Below are 23,104 nucleotides of genomic sequence, written 5' to 3'. Positions count from 1 at the left end.
GTTACTTGCAGGCACACTCTCTTACCAATGGCAGCCTCTGCTTCCCCGTAGACCTTTCCTTCTCTCTCCCTTTTGGGTCCTTTGGTTTTGTCTTTCTTGGGTCTTTTCTTTCTCTTGGACTTGTCAATCAAATCCCTCTCCTAAAGGTGAAAAATCAAGGAAGGGGACCATGACATGTATAGGAAATGAAAAAAATCCATCAAAGAAGATTATGTCGAACAAGGTGACAGACTGGCTTAGAATGGAATTTGTGTGGGTTCTAGGTGAAGTAGAAGAGTGAATCTTAGAGAATGCAGAGCCGATGGGGAGATTCAAAGGTTCAGCCTTTGATGTAAAACTGCTGGGTATAATTTCATAAGAGGAAAGAGGAAGAAAAAACACTTAGGGCCTGCTTCCTTTCTTAGTTTCTAAATCATGATCTACAGAGCTGGGTCAAAGTGAAACAGTTTTCACCTTTGGTAGATTGGTGTTGCCATGATTAACGGTTAACTATTCTAAATCAAAGCCAGCTTTATTCACTGCAGAATTATTTGCTAACTTTCAGGAAACCTCAGGCAGATGACCACAACTATGTCAGTCTTCACTTTTCCCCATGGGCTAGAACAACACAGTGGTTCCTCTTAAGAGAGGATGGCAGACTACCCACTCAGTACCTTTGCAGGAATTAGAAATGGGGCCGGGTACAGTGGCTTATGCCTGTAATCCCAGCACTTTGGGAGGCTGAGGCAGGTGAATCACTTGAGGTCAGGAGTTCGAGACCAGCCTGGCCAACATGGTGAAACCCCGTCTGTACTGGAAAAATACAAAAATTAGCTGGGAGTGGTGTCACATGCCTGTAATCCCGGTTACTCGGGAGGCTGAGGCAGGAGAATCGCTTGGACCTGGGAGGTGGAGGTTGCAGTGAGCCGAGATCGCCCCACTGCACTCCAGCCTGGGCAACACAGTGAGACTGTGTCTCGGGGGAAAAAAAAAAAAAAAGGGAATTAGAAATGATGTTCCATCCTTCAGGAGGATGCAGCCCAATGTGGCTGTGCAGGGCTTGGTAAGCAGACCCCAGGCTGGACCTCAGTGCCTCCCTCATCCCCTTTATCAGGTGCCCTCATATAGTTAGCAATCTATACAACTGTACATGGTATCCTTGATGAACTCCAAGTAGGGCTTTCAGACCAAGCTTTTAGGGGTTTACACTCACATGACTGATGCTGGCTGATGTCTCCCGGCTAAATAGTCTTGGTTCAGCCTTCCCGTCTCTTTCTCTTGGAAGAAGAGATGTATACACAGCGCTCAACTTCTTGGGTGACTCAGGCCCGTATCCCAGAAGTCCTTTGTGTAGGTGGTGTATATCATAATCTCTGCCCCTTTGAAAAGAGCAAACCAACAGGACCAAACTAAAGAAAAACTCTGGTGGAAAGAAAGAGGGCAAGTGAACCAACATCGAGCACCTGTTCTCTGCAGGCACTGTGCCTGACATTTGACATACTTAGTCAACTCTTTTTCTTCTGCATATCCTATGGTAAGGAAGATTAGAAAGATTGGTCTTCACTTTTGGGGTTTCCTCAGGATAAACCCTAAAACTTAGACAGTGGGAGAAATAGTTTGCTCTTTGGGGTTGCATATTTATGCTTTTAATTGAATGGCATATAATTATTTAACTGAAATTTCTTCTATCAAAGGATTAGCTGGAAAAAGAAAGTGACCTTTAAGAAAGATTGTGTTAGGAACATGTAACTATCCATTCATTCCTTTATGCCCTCTGAATTCTTTTTTTTTTTTTTTTTGAGATGGAGTCTTGCTCTGTCCCCCAGGCTGGAGTGCAACGGCACAATCTGGGCTCACTGCAACCTCCACCTCCCGGGTTCTAGCGATTCTCCTGCCTCAGCCTCCTGAATAGCTGGGATTACAGGCACCTGCCACCACGTCCGGCTAATTTTTGTATTTTTAGTAGAGACAGGGTTTCACCATGTTGGTCAGGCTGGTCTCAAACTCCTGACCTTAGATGATCCACCAGCCTCAGCCTCCCAAAGTGCTGGGATTACAGGCACGAGCCACCATGCCTGGCTACATGCCCTCTGAATTCTATCCTTGATCAAATTCAGCCACTAAAAGGTCATGTGCTGTGTTGGTTTTATCCATTGTAGAATTGCTGTCACTCGCTGTTTGCCCTGATGATAACTGACTTATGCCCTCTGGGTAAAAAGGACACTGAAAAGCAGCCACATGGATTGCAGTGACAGCAGCAATATCAGCTGTGTGCCTGCTGTGTGCCAGGCCTGGTTCTGGGCATTTTATTTTATTTTTTTAGTTAAATGAGTATTCTCTTTACTGTGCTCTGCTAGTACACGGCCTTACTGTAGAAACTTGAGAAATATTTGTTGAAGGAGGTGAATGGAATTTCCTGTAAATATATGAGACTTTAAATCATTCAATGTCACTCTATAAAAGCCTATAGGAGAAGTCTCCTTTAGAATTTAGTGCTTGGAAAACCTTTAATTTCCCTGAGGAATAGCTATGCTGCAAATGAGAACCACAAACCTGATCGTTTTGCTCTTTTTTTTTTTTTTTTTCAGAAATCTCTATGTCAGGAATCCCTCTGTCAAGCCTTAATTAAGTCACAAAGGCTATAATGACTTCTGTGAAATGTTTGTGTTTTTTTCTTCTGATTTAAAATTTTTTTGTGTGTTTTTTGGTGGGGCTGGTTGTCATAAGCATTTAAAATACATTGTGAGGAAAGATCAGGTATAAAATTCTAAAAATGGAGTTCCTCTGGTGGCTGTCTTATTCATCCAAGTGCCTTTCCCCCTTTATTCCTGGGGAACACAAAAACTTTTTGACCCAGGAGGGAATCCTTACATTCCTGGGCAGGTGATGGCGGGTTCTTAAGTCATCGAGGTTTTCGGGAGGTCACAATAGGCTGCAGTTCCAGATGGAAGCAGAGAGGCCACAACAGCTGCCACTACCGAAGGTACTTAAGTGAAAACACTATGCCTGACAGGCCAGGCTTGCAGTAAGCACATTAGTACAGTACACAGGAAGCACTCAATACAGGCTAGCAATTATTATTAATATTGGTGTTAAGATTATTAGCATTATTTATTTTACTCAGAGCTGATTGAATGCTGAGGGGAGAAACCCAGGTTGAAGTAATAGATTTCAGCTTTCTAGGCATCTCTGTAGATCTCAGATTGGACAAATGGAAAGAGCTGTTCCCACATGGTTAGAGTTAACTTCACTCTTTACCCAACCAGCCAAATAATAAGGTTTAGGTAGGAAACACATCACAATATAATCATCCCCAAGAATCTTTGTTTCTTAGACAACCGTTTAATTTTGGCTGTCGGAGCACAGTGTCAGCTGAGAACTCCCATGCCTGTCTGAAAAAAACCAAACTAAATCAATTAAAAATACAAACAAAATAAAAGCAGAGAAGCCCATGTTATTACAACTTTGAATACTTACACCTTTTGCACAATATCTGCCTCTGGGGTCCGGATGTGCTCAGTCTGGGAAGCCCTGAGAGAGTCAAGGGTCATACTCTTTGGCTCTGAATCTGTGAAAACAGAGTATCAATCAATAAAGGACAACAGGCAGCTATCCTAGCAGGAGATCAGACATGGAAAAACGTCTACCTGGTGAGTAGCCAAAGGCACGTAAATTAGAACAATGACGTAGGCTATACCTAGAAAATTAGCAAATACTTCAGAAACCAGGGCTGACACATGGCAAGTAACATTAAAATTAGTATTAAAATATCCTTTGGGAAAGTGATATGACAGTATGTATTGGCAATCAGAAAAATGTTCTAGCCTTTGATCAGGAGTCTCACTCCTGGGTGTTTATCATAAGGAAAAATTCAAAAGAAGAAACAAGCTTTTGTATCAACTTACGTCTTATTAAATTACTTTTTTTTTTGAGACGGAGTCTCGATCTGTCACCCAGGCTGGAGTGCAGTGACGTGATCTTGGCTCGCTGCAACCTCTGCCTCCTGGGTTCAAGTGATTCTCCTACCTCAGCCTCCTGAGTAGCTGGAACTACAGGTGTGTGCCACCACACCCGGCTAATTTTTATATTTTTAGTATAGATAGGGTTTCACCATATTGGCCAGGCTGGTCTTGAACTCCTGACCTCATGATCCACCCACCTTGGCCTCCCAAAGTGCTGGGATTACAGGTGTGAGCCACTGCGCCCGGCCAACATTACTATTAATAATGAAAAATTAGAAACAGCTCAACAAGGGAGAAGGGGGAAGTAATATATGATACATTAACTTGACATTTAAAATTATGGTTAAAAAGACAAATAAGCAATATGGAAAATACGATATGACAAGTAAAATTTCATTATAAACTACAGAATAGTGTGTTAGAACTCTATAAAATCTGGATGGATACGAACTGGAAAACAGAAAAAGGAAATAATAGATAACATTGGGAAGTTTAGGTGTGTTGGTATATTTTTTCCTAAAGGTTGTAACATTGAAAAGCAAGTTGATTTTAAAAAACAAATGTTAGGCTCACACCTGTAATCTCAGCACTTTGGGAGGCCAAGGCGGGCAGATCACCTGGGGTTGGGAGTTGGAGACCAGCCTCGTTAACATGGTGAAACCCCATCTCTACCAAAAATACAAAATTAGCTGGGTGTGGTGGTGCGTGCCTATAATCCTTGCTACTCGGGAGGCTGAGGCAGAATAATAGCTTGAACCTGGAAGGTGGAGGTTGCAGTGAGCCCAGATAGCACCACTGCACTCCAGCCTGGGTGACAGTGTGAGACTCTGTCTCAAAAAAAAAAAATATATATATATATATCTATATATATCTATATATATAGTTTTATATATATCTATATATAGTTTTTTTTATATATATATCTGCAAAAAACATTTTTTTTTTTTTTGAGACAGAGTCTCGCTCTGTTGCCCTGGCTGGAGTGCAGTGGCACAATACCAGTTCACTGCAACCTCAGCTTCTTGAGCTCAGCCAATTCTCCCCACCTCAGTCTTGCAAGTGGCCACTACCACAGGTGTGCAACACTATGCTCGGCTAATTTTTCCTATTTTTCGTATAGACAGGGTCTCACTACGTTGCCTAGGCTGGTCTCGAACTTCTGGGCTCAAGCGATCCGCCCGCCTCAGCCTCCAAAAGTGCTGGGATTACAGGCATGAGGCTCCATGCCTGGCCAAAAAACAAATGTTATCTTATGAGGATATGAGGCAGGGTTACACAGGCCACACAGCTAGTGGTCTTTGCTGGGTGCTCTGAAGACCATGTTGGGTTACTCTTTTAGAATGAAGAGTCTCCAGACTAAGACTTCGTATTGGACTAGTCTACATCTTATTTTAGTTACTTTAAATAATTTTTTGATTATGGAAGATACATTTTATTGCAGAAAAATTGGAAAACACACACAAAAAAAATCATAAAGAAGAAACAAAACTCCCACAGTCAACTCATAACTATTAGAATGACTACAATTAAAGACTGACTGTACTGAGATTTGACAAGGATGTGCAGGAACTGGAACTCTCATCTACTGCTGTTTGGAATGTAAAATCGTACAACCACTAAGGAAAATAATTTGGCAGTTTTTTAAAAAGTTAAATATATACCTGCCATACCATCCAACTGTTCTACCCCTAGGTATTTTACCCAAGAGAAATGAAAGAAATGAAAGCATAAATCCATACAAAGACTTGTACACAGAGGTTCATAACAGTTTTATTTGTAATGGTCAAAACTGAAACAGCTCAAATGTCCATCAAAAGACAAACAGATAAACTGGTGTGTATATATACAATACAATACAACTCAGCAGTAAAAGACAATGAACTATTGATATACTTGGCAACATGGATGAATCTCAAAATAATTATGTTGAGTGAAATAAATCATACGAAAAAGTACATACGGCTGACTGGGCGCGGTGGCTCATGCCTGTAATCCCAGCACTTTTGGGAGGCTGACGCAAGCGGATCATCTGAGGTTGGGAGTTTGAGACCAGCCTGACCAACATGGAGAAACCCCATCGCTAGTAAAAATACAAAATTAGCTGGGTGTGGTGGTGCATGCCTATAATCCCAACTACTCGGGAGGCTGAGGCAGAATGGCTTGAACCCGGGAGGTGGAGGTTGTAGTGAGCTGAGATATCCCCATTGCACTCCAGCCTGGGCAACAAGGGCAAAACTCCATCTCAAAAAAGAAAAAAAGAAAAAGAAAAAAAGAAAAAAGTACATATGGCATGATTCCATTTATATAAAATTCTAGAAAATGCAAACTAATCTATAGTGACACAAAGCACATCAGTGGTTGTCTGGGGATGAAGGAAGCTGGAATAGGGGAGGTATGAGGAAACTTTTGGGAGTGATGAATATTGTATTTTGATTGTGGTGATGGTTTCATGGGAATTGTACAGTTTGAAAAGGTCTAATTTATTGTATGTCAATTATCCCTTGATAAAGCTGCTTTAAAAAAGTAGCAAGAGATATGTTAACACAAGGAAAGTGCCTAAACTAGTGCCAGCACACGGTAAAAACCAACAAGAACAAAAAAAATCTCACCATGCTCTCTCACTCTACCCATATAAAACTACTGCTAATATTTTGGTGTATTTACTTTCATGTATATATAATGAATATCATATTTCCATATAATTGATTTGTGTATATTCAATTTTAATCTACTTTATATTATAATTTTCCCATATAATTATTCTTAAAAATTTTTTTTTTTATTTTTAGAGACAGGGTCTCGCTCTGTCGCTCAGGATGGAGTGCAGTAGCATAATCACAGCTCACTGTAACTTTGAACTCCTGGGCTCAAGGGACCTCCAACCTCAGTCTCCTGAATAGCTGAGGCTGCAGGTGTACACCACCACACCCAGCTAATGTTTTAAAATTTTTCTTTTTGTAGAGACAGGGTCTTGTCATGTTGCTCAGGCAGGTCTCAAACTCTTGGCCTCAAGCAATTCTCCTGCCTCAACTTCCCAAAGTGTTGAGATGACAGGCATATGCTGCCACACCTGGCCTAAATGTTCTTAAAAATGATTTTAGGCTAGATGTGGTGGCTTATGTCTATAATCCCAGAACTTTGGGAGGCTGAGGCAGGCAGATCGGTTGAGCACAGGAGTTTGAGACCAGCCTGGGCAACATGGTGAGACCCTGTCTCTACGAAAAATAGAAAAATTAGCTGGGCGTGGTGGCATAAGTCTGTCATCCAGCTACTCAGGAGGCTGAGATGGGAGGATCACTTGAGCTTGGGAGGTTGAAGCTGCCGTGAGCTGTGATGGCACCACTGCACTCCAGCCTGAAAGACAGATTTTTAATATAATAATATAATAATATAATAATCTGAAAGATTATTTAAAAAATTTTTAATAGCAGCACAGTATGTTATCGTATGAATATACCTTAAATGACTTAACCAAACATGTAATTTAAAATATTCATATTGCTTCTATTTTTTATAACCATAAAGAACTTTGCATAGACTATCCTTGAAAGGAATTTTTATTTTGTTTTGTTTCTGAGACAGTCTTGCTCTGTCGCCCAGGCTGGAGTGCAGGGGTGCGATCTCGGCTCACACCTCCTGGGTTCAAGCAATTCTCATCCCTCAGCCTCCTGAGCAGCTGGGATTACACACATGCACCACTATGCCCAGCTAATTTTTTGTAGTTTTAGTAGAGACTGGGTTTTGCTATGTTGGCCAGGCTGGTCTTAAACCCTGGCCTCAAGTGGTCCACCTGCCTCGGCCTCCCGAAGTATTGGGATTACAGGCGTGAGCCACAGCATCTGGCCAGGAATGTTTTGATTATTAAAAAATTTACTCTTTGTTCATATTTCTGATTATTAATGGATGTACAGTCTTTAATTGTGGGTTTAGCAGTTTATCAGGATTTATAAGTGTCATTTTAAAAAGTCGATTTAAACCATGTAGAAATAAGTATGCAAAAAGTCAGCAAAACAAAACATACTTTAAACATGTTTAAGTAGATAGATTATCTGAAATTCTGGATTTTTCAGTCACTTCATTGTTATGCTATAGCAGCCAAGTAATTTTTCTTTTTTTTTTTTTTGAGAAGGAGTTTCACTCTTGTTGCCCAGGCTGGAATGCAATGGCGTGATCTCGGCTCACCCCAACCTCCGCCTCCCGGGTTCAAGTGATTCTCCTACCTCAGCCTCCTGAGTAGCTGGGATTGTAGGCACACACGACCATGCCCGGCTAATTTTGTATTTTTAATAGAGACAGGGTTTCTCCATGTTGATCAGGCTGGTCTTGAATTCCCGACCTCAGGTGATCTGCCCACCTCGGCCTCCCCAAGTGCTGGGATTCCAGGCATGAGCCACCGCGCCCGGCCGGCAGCCAAGTAATTCTTAACTTCAGTTGGAGTAAGCCCCCTAAATCCAGCTTCGTGGAAGATTCCACCTTCTATATTATCCTCTGTCATTTGGCCTTCAAAGTTTTCCTTTAGGGTTAAGACGGCTGTATGAATGGCATCTTCAAGTTCCAGATCTTCATTTTATTTTTTCTCAAGGGAAGTTTTCCCATTCACATAGTTCTTTTCCATTGCTGTGGCTTTCCATGCCAAGTAAGCTCCAGATGGATCTGACTGAAATAAATATGGTCGTCCCTTATTCCAACCACAAACAAGTGAAGAAACTCCAAATGAACGAACACCACCTGACTGAGTACATTCTTACATCACAGAAGCTACTCTCTGTACTAGGTGAGCTGTGGGAAGGGGCACTTGGTACACAAGATAGTATTGTTGAGCTAGTTTTGAGCTCTGTGCACATCTCGGTCCACTCCACTGTACACCAAACCTGTATGCTTGATAATTGGTCCCACTTTGTGTACACTTCGCTCATCATACAGAATGAATTTCTGTTTTTTCTCGGTTGCTATTTGCAGCTTTAATTCCCACTAACAGGGCTCCTCCAGGTACAGCAGCCAAAGTGTATTCAATCTAGACAAGTTTACCAGAGCGGCTGAATGCAGTTAGCGAAAAGCTCCGCCATCTTGACCCGAAGAGCCAAAGCACAAGGATGTACAGTTTTGAAGTCACAATGCCTACTGCCAAATTGTTCCCCAGACAATTTGTACCAATTTGAATCAGACAGACACAGATTCTGGTCTGAGGGAGCTTACATTCCAGTGGGGAAGATGAATATTAAAACCAACCTCAAAACACAAAACTGTTTTTGAAAGGAAGACGCTAATACTCAATTCGTGCCTTTCTCTCTGAGAAGTAGATTCTTGCATGAATTAATTTATTTATCCTCAGTTTTGTTTATTTGAAGATGTCATGATTTTAAAGAAAGATTTGAAAAGAAAAGGTCACCCATTATTCCATTGGCATCATTCCCTTAATACTACAGTTAATCTATTTTTCAATGTTAGATTGTGGTTTCCCCACCCAAGAGCTTCTTTGCAACTTTGGTTTTCTTCTGCTTCTACTCAGGTTCAGGGAGGTGTTCACTGTCTCACAAATCAACCTCCAGACTTTAGAGGGGCACAAGATTATTAACGAGCAAAGGTGGTTGAGGAAACTGGAAAGGTTAACTGGAGCTGTACCTTGGAATTTATTTTGTCTTGGATAATATGTAACATTAACAGAGAGCAGAAGCTAATTAAAGTATCTTAGTGTCAAAGGGTAGTTCTGTGAGGGTTTCTTTCCTTAACATGGCTGGCTGTGAAAAAACTCTCACTGAAGACTTTCACTGCTCTTCACAACTATTTTGAACTCAGGGACAGGGCACGATAGAACCAGCAGAGGGCGCATTTGTATTGACCAAAAGCTGAGGTTCTACATTGGTGAAACTTCCATTGTGACTAGAATTGAAACCTTCCCAGTTTTGGGATGTGGGCCATAGAAGGGTGATTTTTTTTCTCTTCGTAAAATAACCTGATATTTAGGAAGTATTGGAACAAATGAAGTCAGTGCTTTGAATAATAACTTACAACTTTTAACTACTTTTTAAAAGTCTATAAAATATCTTAAACATTCACAGTATAGGAAAAATACTGTGTACTCATTGCCTATGGATTTACCACTTAGTTTTGTAAAATTTTAACATTTTGCCATATTTGAGTCATGCACTTTTTCCTCCCTTCTCTCTCTTTCTTTCTTCCTTTCTTCCTTTCTTCCTTTCTTCCTTTCTTCCTTTCTTTCTTTCTTTCTTTCTTTCTTTCTTTCTTTCTTTCTTTCTTTCTTTCTTTCTTTCTTTCTTTCTTTCTCTTTCCTTCTTTTCTTTCTTCTTTCTTTTCTTTTCCTTCCTTTTCTTTTTTTTTTTTTTTTCCTGAGACAGAGTCTCACTCTGTTGCTCAGGATGGAGTGCAGTGGCACCATCTCAGCTCACTGTGACCTCTGCCTCCTGGGTTCAAGCAATTCTCCTGCCTCAGCCTCCCGAAGAGCTGAGATTACAGGCGTGTGCCACCATGTTCAGCTAATTTTTGTATTTTTAGTAGAGATAGGGTTTCACCATGTTGCCCAGGCTGGTCTTGAACTCCTGACCTTGTGATCTGCCTGCCTTGGCCTCCCAAAGTGCTGGGATTACAGGCATGAGCCACTGTGCCCGGCCTGAGTCCTGCATTTTCTAAAGAAAGAAAACATTTAAGACACAGTCCAAGACTTCATTTATCACATGCTACTATAGTTTGAATAGAATTGTCTCCTTCAAAATTCATGTGTTGGAAACTCAATATTCAATGCAGCAGTGTTGGGAGGTGGGGCTTAATAAAAAGTGTTTAGGTCATGGAGGGCTCCATCCTTATGAATGGATTAATGCTGCTATAAAAAGGGTTTGTGGGCTGGGCACAGCGATTCACACCTGTAGTCCCAGCTACTTGGGAGCCTGAGACCGTGGATAGTGTTAGCCCAAGAATTCAGGTTGAGCCTGGGCAACGTAGAGAGACCCCATCTCTTAAAATAAAAAGGGCTTGTGGGAATGGGTTCCCTCTCTCTTGCCTTTTTGCCTCCCACCATGTGAGGACACAGTAAGAAACCTGCATCTTGATCTTGGGCTTCTCAGCCTCCAGAACTGTGGGAGACTGTTCTGTTCTTCATAAATTACCCAATCTCAAGCATTCTGTTATAGCGACACAAAATGGATTAAGGCACATATAATCCCATTTCCCTCTCTCTCCCAGAGGTAATCAGTCTCTTCAATTTGATATTTATCAGTCTTCATATATATTTTTATATCTGTATTACATATAAATGCACATGTAAACAATATATAGTATTATTTTCCATATTAAAATTTTACATAAATGATATTTGTATAACTTTTTCAACTTGCCTTATTTTGCTTAATAAGGCAAAAAACCCTTAATAAGGTTTTTGGGATTAACCCATGTTAATACATGTAATTTTATTTTCAGCTATCATACAGTATTCCATTGTATGAATATATGCACACTTTAAAATCCATTTTACCGTTGATGGCCATTTTGATTATTTCCAATTGTTTGTGATTATAAAGAATGTTTCAGTGAACCTTTTTAGGTGAGTCACTGTTCATCTATACTTTCTCTAAAGGATACCTGGGAATGAACTTTTTGGGTTGCAGGATATATGCATCTTCAATTTATTGATATTTCCAAATTGCTCTAAATTACTAAAAGTTTATATCCTCATTAACAATGTTTATAGACTTTTAAACTTTTGCTGGTCTGATATATATGAAATGATATCTTTTTATTTTAATTTGGATTGTCCTGATTAGTAGGAAGGGATAACTTTTTTTTTCTGTATGGCCATTTATTTGGGTTTCTTTTTCTGTTAGTTGCCTGTTCATATCATTTGCTCATTTTTCCTTTGGGTTGACTGTCTTTTTCTTTCCCTATTTGTAGAGGGAAGAAATGCTGCTGCATTTTGGTTACTAAGCCTTTGTTGGCTATATGCATTGCAGGTATCTCCTTCTAATCTGTAATTTGGCTTTTAACTTTATACTGTCTTGTTGAAAACTTTAAACTTTAATATAGTCAGATTCATTGGCCGGGCATAGTGGCTCACACCTGTAATCCCAGCACTTTGGGAGGCCAAGGCACGCTGATCACTTGAGTTCAGGAATTTGAGACCAGCCTGGCCAACATGGTGAAACCCTGTCTCTACTAAAAGTACAAAAATTAGCCGGACTGGTGGTGCACACCTGTAATCTCAGCTACTTGGAAGGCTGAGGCAGGAGAATCACTTGAACTCAGGAAACAGAGGTTGCAGTGAGCCAAGATCATGCCATTGCACTCTCTGGGCAACAAAGTGAGACTCTGTCTCAAAAAAAAAAAAAAAAAAAAAAAAGATTTATCAATAATTTTCTTTATGGTTTGTGTTATGAATAATAGGTAAAAAGTTTTTTCCTTTCCCAAATTCATAAAGCTATTCTGTTATATTTTCTTCTAAAAGTTAAATTTTGCTTTTTGACATTAAGCCCCTGAATACACCTGATATTTTGTGAGGTGAGAATTTTAAAATTGCATAACCAGTTGTGTCAAAATTATATAGTGAATAATAGATCATCCTTTCTCCACTATTTCCCTTTATAATGCCATTTTTGCTATATATCAAGTTTCCATACATGGTCACATTTATTTCTGTATTCTCTATTCTCTTCTGTCTGTCTCTAAGCCAATAGCACACAGTCTTATTTTTCACAGCTTTAAAATAAGTTTTTATATTTGTCAGGGCAAACTTCCACTTTGTTTTTCTTCAAAATTATACTGGCTAGTGTCTCAGTCTGTTTCAGGCTGCTATAACAAAATACCATAAACTGGGTAGCTTAAAAACGACAGAAATTTATTTCTTATGGGTCTAGAGGCTGGAAAGTTTAAGATCAAGGTGCTGGAACATTCAGTGTCTGGGGGAAGTCTCACTTTCTGGTTCATGGAGGGCACCTTCTTTTGTGTCCTCGCATGATAAAAGGGGCAAGACAGCTCTCTGGGGCCTCTTTTGTAAAGGCACTAATCCCATTTATGAGGGCTCTGCCCTCATGACTTAATCACCTCCCAGAGGCCCGACCTCTAAATACCTTTACATTGGTGATTAGGTTTCAGCATGTGAATTTTGGGGGGACACAAACATTCAGACCATGACAGCTATTTCTGGCTTTTCTATATGAATTTTAATACCAGCTAATCATGTTCTGCCAAAAACCCTGTTGGGGATTTTTAAAACTGAAATTGCACTGAATTTATAGACTGCCAAAAGGAAAAACCAAACCAAACCGGAATCTGATCAAGTCTCTAGATCCAAGTGTTAACTTACAGGACGTGTGGAAGACAGAGAAACATGTTAAACCACACCATGAGGATGCATCCACGAAGTCTAGATTGAAACTCAACAAGACAAGTGACCCAATTTCCTACAAATACACTAAAAGGGGGGAAAAAAAAGAAATGGAAGGGAACTTATAAATTCAATGAGATTTAAAGGCCATATCAACCAATTGCAAACAGTTGGTTTGCAAATTCCAAAACAATTATAATAATTATGGACAGTTTGAACTTTGAAAACTGATTGAATATTCAATTATATTAAAGAATTACTAGGCCGGGCGTGGTGGCTCATGCCTGTAATCCCAGCACTTTGGGAGGCCGAGGCGGGCGGATCACAATTTCAGGAGATCGAGACCACGGTGAAACCCCGTCTCTACTAAAAATACCAAAAATTAGCCGGTTGCGGTGGCGGGTGCCTGTAGTCCTAGCTACTCAGGAGGCTGAGGCAGGAGAATGGCGTGAACCTGGGAGGCGGAGCTTGCAGTGAGCCGAGATCGCGCCACTGCACTCCAGCCTGGGTGACAGAGCAAGACTCCATCTCAAAAAAAAAAAAAAAAAAAAAAAAAGAATTACTTAAATTTTAGGTGTAATAATGGTATTATGATTATGTTAAAAGCCATTTCTCATCTTTGGGAGATATGTTCTCAAGTATCCATGAGTAAAATGATGTGAACCTAAAATTTGTTTCAAAATAACATGGGAGAAAGGAGTTGGAGATATAGGTGAACAATATTGGCTAAGAGATGGGTATATGGGGTTCATTGTGCTGCTCTGTTCACCTCTGTGTATGCTTGTAGTTTTCCATAATAACAATTACTTTTAAATTCTATTTTTTTTTTTTTTTTTGGAGACGGAGTCTTGCTCTGTAGCCCGGGCTGGAGTGCAGTGGCCCGATCTCAGCTCACTGCAAGCTCCGCCTCCCGGGTTTGCGCCATTCTCCTGCCTCAGCCTCCGGAGTAGCTGGGACTACAGGCGTCCGCCACCTCGCCCGGCTAGTTTTTTTTTTTTGTTTGTATTTTTAGTAGAGACGGGGTTTCACCGTGTTAGCCAGGATGGTCCCGATCTCCTGACCTCGTGATCCGCCCGTTTCGGCCTCCCAAAGTGCTGGGATTACAGGCTTGAGCCACCGTGCCCGGCCTTAAATTCTATTTTTAAATTGTGCTTTATGTTTCCAAACACTGCTTTTTACACAATTGATTTCTGTTTATTGATCTGTATTTAGTAATCTTGCTGAATTCTTCTGTTTGTCTTTTAATGTCTTGTCTGTACAGTTCCTTGAATTTTCCATATAAGTAATAATATAGTCTGGAAATAATACCAGTGTCATTTTCCTCCTTCCTATCCCTTCATCTCTCCTTTCTTTGGTTTCTTTACCACTCTGGCTAGCATTGCTAGTACAATGTTGAATAGAATCAATGATAGAGGACATCCTTCTCCTAGTCCTGTCTCTAAAGAGAATGCTTCTTGGCCAGGCGTGGTGCTGCATGCCTGTAATCCCAGCACTTTGAGACGCCAAGGAGGGTGGATCACCTGGGGTCAGGAGTTCGAGACCAGCCTGACTAACATGGTGACACTCCACCTCTACTAAATACAAAAAATTAGCCAGGTGTGGTGGTAAGCAACTATAATCCCAGCTACTCGGGAGGCTGAGGCAGGAGAATCACTTAAACCTGGGAGGTGGAGGTTGCAGTGAGCTGAGATTGTGCCATTGCACTACAGCCCTGGGCAACAAGAGCAAAACTGCATCTCAAAAAAATAAATAAATAAAAATAAAATAAAAAAAATAATAAAAAAAATAAAGAATGCTTCTCAAGTTCTACCATTCAAGTGTGATATTTACTATAGATTTTTCATGGATACTCTGTCAAAATAAAGAAGCCTTCTTCTATTCTTAGTCTGATCAGTTTTAATTGGGAATGGGTGAATTTTGCTTTTCTCCTTTTGCATCTATTGAGATGACCCTAAGGCTTTTCCCCACTAACCTGTTGGTGTGGATTATAAACATATTTTCATATGTTAGATCCTCTTTGAATTCTTGAGATAAACCAAATTCAGTTGTGTATATTGTTAAAACTTTAAAAAATATAAGCTTAAGAATTTGATTGGTTAATAGTTTATTTAGGAGTTTTGTATGTTTGATCATAAGTGAGATTAGTCTATAATTTTCCTTTTTTTATTTTTATTTTTTGAGACGGAGTTTTGTTCTTGTTGCCCAGGCTGGAGTGCAATGGCGCTATCTTGGCTCACCACAACCTCTGCCTCCTGGGTTCAAGTGATTCTCCTGCCTCAGCCTCCTAAGTAGCTGGGATTACAGGCATATGCCACCACGCTCGGCTAATTTTGTATTTTTAGTAGAGATGGGGTTTCTCCATGTTGGTCAGGCTGGTCTCGAACTCCCGATCTCATGTGATCTGCCCGCCACGGCCCCCCAAAGTGCTGGGATTACAGGTGTGAGCCACCGCACCTGGCCTATAATTTTCCTTTCTTATGTTGTCCTTATCTCTAGTTTTAGCTGCTTTTGGGTTTTGACAAATTTAGGTCTCTTGTTAGAAATGAGCTTTTCTCCCTGGAAAGTGAGGAGAATTTTCAGAATCAAGGGATGACTGTTGCTCTCTGGGACTCTGGGGGACTTCCTTGAGGGGGGACTTCCTCAGTCTGGGCTGAGTAGGAGTAAGCCAGAAACATTCTTAAGGGTGCACCACTTCCCATTTCCTCCTCCTCCAATATGAAGGAGAACTTTGAAATACTTCCCAGAGGAAAGATAGAGCAGTACCAGAGTTAGGTCATCTAGGTGCTAAGGACTAGCAGAATATTTTGCACCTAGTACTGTGGTCTGCAGATAGCAGGGCCTGGCAGTGTGCTGTGCCGTGACTGTGCAGGCATCATACTGGGCAATGTGGGGAGCAAGGAGCCCCAGACCTTTGCATGGTGCCATCTTCCAGGCTGTAGATTCTGGTGAGTGGCACCACCAGGACTCCTGGGCACACACATCTGGTCTCCCTGTTTTCTCCACAGTGTTAGGAGGAACTTTTCCAAAACTGGCTACTCCTCACTTCCTTGCACAGGTCAGGCAATCATTACACTTGCTCCTTCTGGAGCTGTTTATTCCTGAAGCCGGAAACTGCCCAAGGAAAAGCCTTCAAAATGAAACTGACCTGAACGGAACTGAACTGAACTAGATAACCACAAACACTGGGCAGAGACTCCAGTTACCCTGGTTTTAATAATTAGTTGTCATGCACAATTCTCTTGACTTGTAGACCTCAGGTTTCTTCATCCATAATATAAAAGAACTTCTAGATCACCTCCAAGATTCATGCTGGCTTAAAAAACATACTGCCATAATTTCGTGATGTCTCCCTGACTTTTTACTATTTCCTCTCAGAAACACATGGATGGCATCACAACTCAAAGATTCAAGGACTGTGGAGTCATAGAAACCTGGGTTCATCTCTCAGCTTCTCCACTTACTGGCTGTGTGCCCTTGGGCAAGTTACCTAACCTCTTTGAGCCTCATTTTCCTCATTTGTGGAATAGGGATAATGCACTTTACCTCATAAGGTTATAGTGAGGATAAAATAAATTCAATAAAGCACCTAGCATTATGTCTTGCTTCATAGTCCAAGAATGGCCAAGCACGGTGGCTCACACCTGTAATCCCAACAGTTTGGGAGGCCGAGGCGGGAGGATCACCTGAGGTCAGGAGTTCGAGATCAGCCTGGCAAACATGGAGAAAACCCGTCTCTAATAAAAATACAAAAATTAGCAGGGCATGGTGGTAGGTGCCTGTAATCCCAGCTACTCGGGAGGTTGAGGAGGGAGAATTGCTTGAACCTGGGAGGCGGAGGTTGCAGTGAACCATCGCACCACTGCACTCAAGCCTGTGCAACAGAGCAAGACTCTGTCAAAAAAAAAAAAAAAAAAGTAAATGCCGGAAATTACTTCCCTTTTCTCCACACCTAAGTGGAAAACTGGCCAAAATAAAACGGTATCAATTAAAAAGTCCAAATTGTTTCGGTGGCACTTCAGGGGTTTGCCTGCCTCCCTGCCTTCTCCAAAGCGACTATGCGTGCCTGCTTTTCAGTTGTTTAGCCCTTCTAGCTCTGCCAGTCTCCACCTCGGGATGGAGTCCACAGGAGGCTCCAGCGTTAGAGACATCACAAGCAACCACAGAGAGGAAAAGAAAAGACTAAAGGAGGCGACACACCCGGAGAAGCGACCTTTCGAGGAGAGCCCGCCTGGGGTCTTGAGCTCACAGGCGAGGAGCTCCTTTTGTAAGGCCGGGACGACTCACGCAGCTGAGAGACGCTAGGCAGAAGCTTCTCCGACGCCGCGGGGACCCGGAGTGGCGCTATTGAAGCCACAAACCCCGCTGGCCCCGAGAGGAGCTGCTCCCTGCGCGCCTGCTGCGCAGCCCCTGCCGCCGTGGAGGCGCAGATGCCGCACTGCTGGGCCACTTTGGCTTCCCTCCCCGATTGGCCACACCTTTTTTCCCTTTAAAAAAACTGCTTGGCTCACGCCTGTAATCCCAGCACTTTGGGAGGCCGAGGCGGGCGGATCAAGAGGTCAGGAGATTAAGACCATCTTGGCCATGTCATCTGATCTTTGACAAACCTGAGAGAAACAAGAAATGGGGAAAGGATTCCCTATTTAATAAATGGTGCTGGGAAAATTGGCTAGCCATAAGTAGAAAGCTGAAACTGGATCCTTTCCTTACTCCTTATACGAAAATTAATTCAAGATGGATTAGAGACTTAAATGTTAGACCTAATACCATAAAAACCCTAGAGGAAAACCTAGGTAGTACCATTCAGGACATAGGCATGGGCAAAGACTTCATGTCTAAAACACCAAAAGCAACAGCAGCAAAAGCCAAAATTGACAAATGGGATCTCATTAAACTAAAGAGCTTCTGCACAGCAAAAGAAACTACCATCAGAGTGAACAGGCAACCTACAGAATGGGAGAAAATTTTTGCAATCTACTCATCTGACAAAGGGCTAATATCAAGAACCTACAAAGAACTCAAACAAATTTACAAGAAAAAAACAAACAACCCCATCAAAAAGTGGGCAAAGGATATGAACAGACATTTCTCAAAAGAAGACATTCATACAGCCAACAGACACATGAAAAAATGCTCATCATCACTCGCCATCAGAGAAATGCAAATCAAAACCACAATGAGATACCATCTCACACCAGTTAGAATGGCGATCATTAAAAAGTCAGGAAACAACAGGTGCTGGAGAGGATGTGGAGAAATAGGAACACTTTTACACTGTTGGTGGGATTGTAAACTAGTTCAACCATTATGGAAAACAGTATGGCGATTCCTCAAGGATCTAGAACTAGATGTACCATATGACCCAGCCATCCCATTACTGGGTATATACCCAAAGGATTATAAATTATGCTGCTATAAAGACACATGCACACGTATGTTTATTGCAGCACTATTCACAATAGCAAAGACTTGGAATCAACCCAAATGTCCATCAGTGACAGATTGGATTAAGAAAATGTGGCATATATACACCATGGAATACTATGCAGCCATAAAAAAGGATGAGTTTGTGTCCTTTGTAGGGACATGGATGCAGCTGGAAACCATCATTCTTAGCAAACTATCACAAGAACAGAAAACCAAACACCGCATGTTCTCACTCATAGGTGGGAACTGAACAATGAGATCACTTGGACTCAGGAAGGGGAACATCACACACCGGGGCCTATCATGGGGAGGGGGGAGGGGGAAGGGATTGCATTGGGAGTTATACCTGATGTAAATGATGAGTTGATGGGTGCAGCACACCAACATGGCACAACATGCAGGTTTGTATACATATGTAAAAAACCTGCACGTCTCTACTAAAAATACAAAAACTTAGCCGGGCGAGGTGGCGGGCGCCTGTAGTCCCAGCTACTCGGGAGGCTGAGGCAGGAGAATGGCGTGAACCCGGGAGGCGGAGCTTGCAGTGAGCTGAGATCCGGCCACTGCACTCCAGCCTGGGCGACAGAGCGAGACTCCGTCTCAAAAAAAAAAAAAAAAAAAAACCCTGCACGTTATGCACATGTACCCTACAACTTAAAGTATAATAATAATAAATAAATTAAAAAAAAAAAAAAAAAGACCATCCTGGCTAACACGGTGAAGCCCTGTTTCTACTAAAAAATACAAAAAATTAGCCAGGCGAGGTGGCGGGCGCCTGTAGTCCCAGCTACTCCGGAGGCTGAGGCAGGAGAATGGCGTGAACCCGGGAGGCGGAGGTTGCACTGAGCCGAGATCGCGCCACTGCACTCCAGCCTGGGCGACAGAGCAAGACTCCGTCTCAAAAAAGAAAAAAAAAAAACCCACAAAAAAACCCAAAAAACTGTTTGAAGAATCTTTTCATTCATATTTCTCTAGTTGGTGTGTGTGTGTGTGTGTGTGTGTGTCTATGTGTCTGTGTGTGTGTCTGTGTATGTATATGTGTATGTGTCTGTGTATATGTGTGTGTGTCTGTGTGTGTGTGTAGTATTTCTTTAAATCTTGATTTCCCCGGACCTTGCTGTTTTCTCCCCTGGGGAGGGGGGCAAACCCTTTTTTTCATAGCTGTTAACATCCAGAATTAATCTATGCAGATGGCCTGGGGAGGTCAGCCTCACTGTTGCCCAGCTCTGTGACCAAGGATGTGGTACTTAACCACTCTGCCTTAATTGTCTCATCTGACAAATAGGGATATCAAGGGCTGCTTCTTTACAGGATTAGTATAAAAGTTAAATGAGGCACTTTACAGAAAATGCATAGCCTGGTGCCTGGCACACAGGGAGTAAGAACTGCTGCCTTCTCTTGATGTCTTCATCACAAATGGGTGAATGCAATCTAGGTTCAGTAAATGCCTTCCTTCATGTCAGCCATCACCTCCTTCAGGAAACCCTAGCTGATTTCTCCCTATCCCTTCTGCCCGGGTCTGGATCAGTTGTCCTTCCTGTATTCTCTTAGAGCACTGATCACACTCCACTCACTGGAGCTGTCTGCACACATATCTGTTTCCTCCACCAAAGCGGGAGCTGCAGTAAGGAGTGTGTTTTATCCAACCATGAAGGCTATGAGACTTAGCAGAGATCAGCAAGTGTATGTTGAGTGAATAATGGACGCTTCCATTCAGGCAGTCGGTGGTAAAAGAATTAAGAAGGCCTGAACCTGGAGGCTGAACCGTGGAGCTATCTCAGTGGTAGCACTGTGGATTCTGCTTTTCCCCTTAACAGAAACAGTTCCAATGTCATTGAATCACAGAAAGTGGGAAACGATATTGGAAGGTCAATTTTGTTATTTTCAGATCAGGAAGTGGAAGCCTCCAGAGGCCCAGGGGTTTATGGAGTCCTCATGCCATGCAGGAGCACCATGGCAAAGTAGTGCTCCCATCTTGACCCATTGAGCTCTAACTTGTTGCTGCACTGAGCCAGGGCTCACAAATGGCACATGGATGGCCTCCTTCCAGGCTGTCACCTGAGGGAGGCTGGGTGGTAGCAGAGGTTTATGTAGGACACAGTGAAGGTGGCAGGCTGGCCTTCCCCGGAAGTGGGGGTTGGGGATGAGCTTGGGAAGTAGGCCCGGCCCCAGTCGTGGATCTGCAGCCTACCACTGTGCAAGCCTGAGCGACTCATAGATGGCCAGAGCTTCGGAATGGAATGGGGCCCTAGAGCTGATCCATCACAGCCTCCTTGGTTTATGGGAAAGGAGACCAAGGCCCAGAGAAGCAATCTGCCATTCCCTAAACTACAGACTTGATCAAAGGCACAACTGGTAAAGGAATCCATGTCTTTTGAATCTGAAACCCACTTTCCTCGATGAATAGATTCCAGTGGTTCCCAGATATCAATGGGCATATGAATCATTTGAGGACCTTGTTATAACACAGGCAGGTCTGGGGTGAGACCCCAGATTCTCTTTTCTAATAAGTTCCCAGGTGCTGGCTAGAATGGATCTACATAGGTGGTTCTTAGAAAAATCTCTGGTCTAGGCCGGGCACAGTGGCTCAAGCCTGTAATCCCAGCACTTTGGGAGGCCAAGACGGGCGGATCACGAGGTCAGGAGATCGAGATCATCCTGGCTAACACAGTGAAACCCCATCTCTACTAAAAAAAAATACAAAAAACTAGCCAGGCGAGGTGGCGGGTGCCTGTAGTCCCAGCTACTCGGGAGGCTGAGGCAGGAGAATGGGGTGAACCCGGGAGGCGGAGCTTGCAGTGAGCCCAGATCGCGCCACTGCACTCCAGCCTGGGCGACAGAGCGAGACTCCATCTCAAAAAAAAAAAAAAAAGAAAAGAAAAATCTCTGGTCTAGACTGCACTATGATGAAATGACTTGGAACACCAGCCAGGAATTAGACCAGCCTTATTGGGTTAATGAGGGCATTGACTGCTGGGACACTCACCAAGAAGCTGATAGAGCCAGTGTCCTCCTTCCCCATCAGCATCAGTCACCTGTTGCCTGTTGGCTGCTTCTGGGTCTATGGTGAAGATGCAGGTTCTGGCTGGTGGCTGTAGGTTCCTTGACTGCACCCTCGTTAGAGGGCTATGACCTTAGTAACCCTGGGAGGCACTGTTTCCTCACAGGTAACATCATGCCTGCAGTTGAAGTCTTCACTGTGAGGCCTTGAGGGTGGGAAACTTGGTTTTGTCATCTTTGAATCCCTTGAATACTCAGCATATTCATTCATTTATTCATTTGACTCATTCATTCATTTATGAAACATTTACCGGGCCTGAATAAGGCATGATTCTTGCCTTCAAGCAGCTCACATAACACATGGGGCTATAGGTGGTACTTAGTAGCCACCCAATAAGCATGTGTGCAATCGAATTAGACTTCAGGGGCCCCAGGGACCCCCTGCCTGCCAGCTCAGACTTTTCCATAGGAGAGGAATAATCCTTCCATCGTGTTTGAAGTCACTTTACTTTGGCCTTTGTTAGAACAGTTGTACCAACATCCTATCTACTACACATCTATCTCTTGAATAAGGCAATAGGGCTCTGGGCCTCCTTTTTTTGACAGAACAGAAATGATGGAAATGGCTCATTGGTTTCTGAGAGTTTCCACAATACCTGCCTTTCATCCCCACCCCTGACATTGTTCCAGGATGCTCCTTAAGGACCCCTTGCACCTCATGCAGGGTTCCCCAAATCTCTCACTCCTCCTGACTCATAAAGCGGTTCTGTCATGTCCCAAGGAGTTATGTCCCAGTAACTTCACTGAATGCAGAGGCTGGAAGGCTGCTTCATTCATTTCGGGTCTGCTGCCCACACCTGGACTTAAGCAGAGGACTATATGCATCCCCCAATGCCCCTTCTGCCACCGAGACTGGGAAAGTAAAGAAATCAGGTTGTTACCTTAGAATAAGACTCTCCTGACAAGGAGCAAATTGTGTCTCCTATTAAAGCTTTTTAAAAAGTAGATGAATATCTCTTCTTGAGCACTTTGTGACAGATACTTTTCTTTCTTTCTTTCTTTTCCTTCCTTCCTTCTCTCTCTCTCCTCTCTCTCTTTCTTTCCTTCTTTCTTTCTCCTTCCCTTCCTTCCTTCCTTCCTTCCTTCCTTCCTTCCTTCCTTCCTTCCTTCCTTCCTTCCTTCCTTCCTTCCTTTCACAGTCTGGCTCTGTCGTCAGGCTGCAGTGCAGTGGTACAATCTTGGCTCACTGCAACCTCCGCCTCCCAGGTTCCAGTGATTCTCCTGCCTCAGCCTCCCGAGTAGCTGGGACTACAGGCACATGCCACCACGCCTGGATAATTTTTGTATTTTTAGTAGAGATGGGGTTTCACCAGGTTGGCCAGGATGGTCTCGATCTCTTGACCTCGTG

General features: G+C 42.6%; 1 protein-coding gene and 1 pseudogene across 1 annotated transcript in view; both read right to left on the bottom strand.

The window, feature by feature from the left end:
• KIAA2012 (KIAA2012 ortholog) overlaps positions 1 to 23,104 on the bottom strand; it is a 142,067-nt gene that overhangs the window by 16,343 nt on the left and 102,620 nt on the right. The window contains exons 16-18 of the mRNA XM_025404755.1: positions 3,457 to 3,547; positions 1,193 to 1,358; positions 26 to 140 (exon numbers count right to left, since the gene is read on the bottom strand). Coding sequence (XP_025260540.1) covers positions 26 to 140; positions 1,193 to 1,358; positions 3,457 to 3,547 — 372 coding nt within the window. The remainder of the gene's footprint in view (positions 1 to 25; positions 141 to 1,192; positions 1,359 to 3,456; positions 3,548 to 23,104) is intronic.
• LOC112636423 lies at positions 7,812 to 21,718 on the bottom strand (annotated as a pseudogene).

The sequence above is a fragment of the Theropithecus gelada genome, chromosome 12, assembly GCF_003255815.1.
Source record: "Theropithecus gelada isolate Dixy chromosome 12, Tgel_1.0, whole genome shotgun sequence".
Lineage (NCBI taxonomy): Eukaryota > Metazoa > Chordata > Mammalia > Primates > Cercopithecidae > Theropithecus > Theropithecus gelada.
This window is presented reverse-complemented; position numbering and strand designations above follow the sequence as displayed.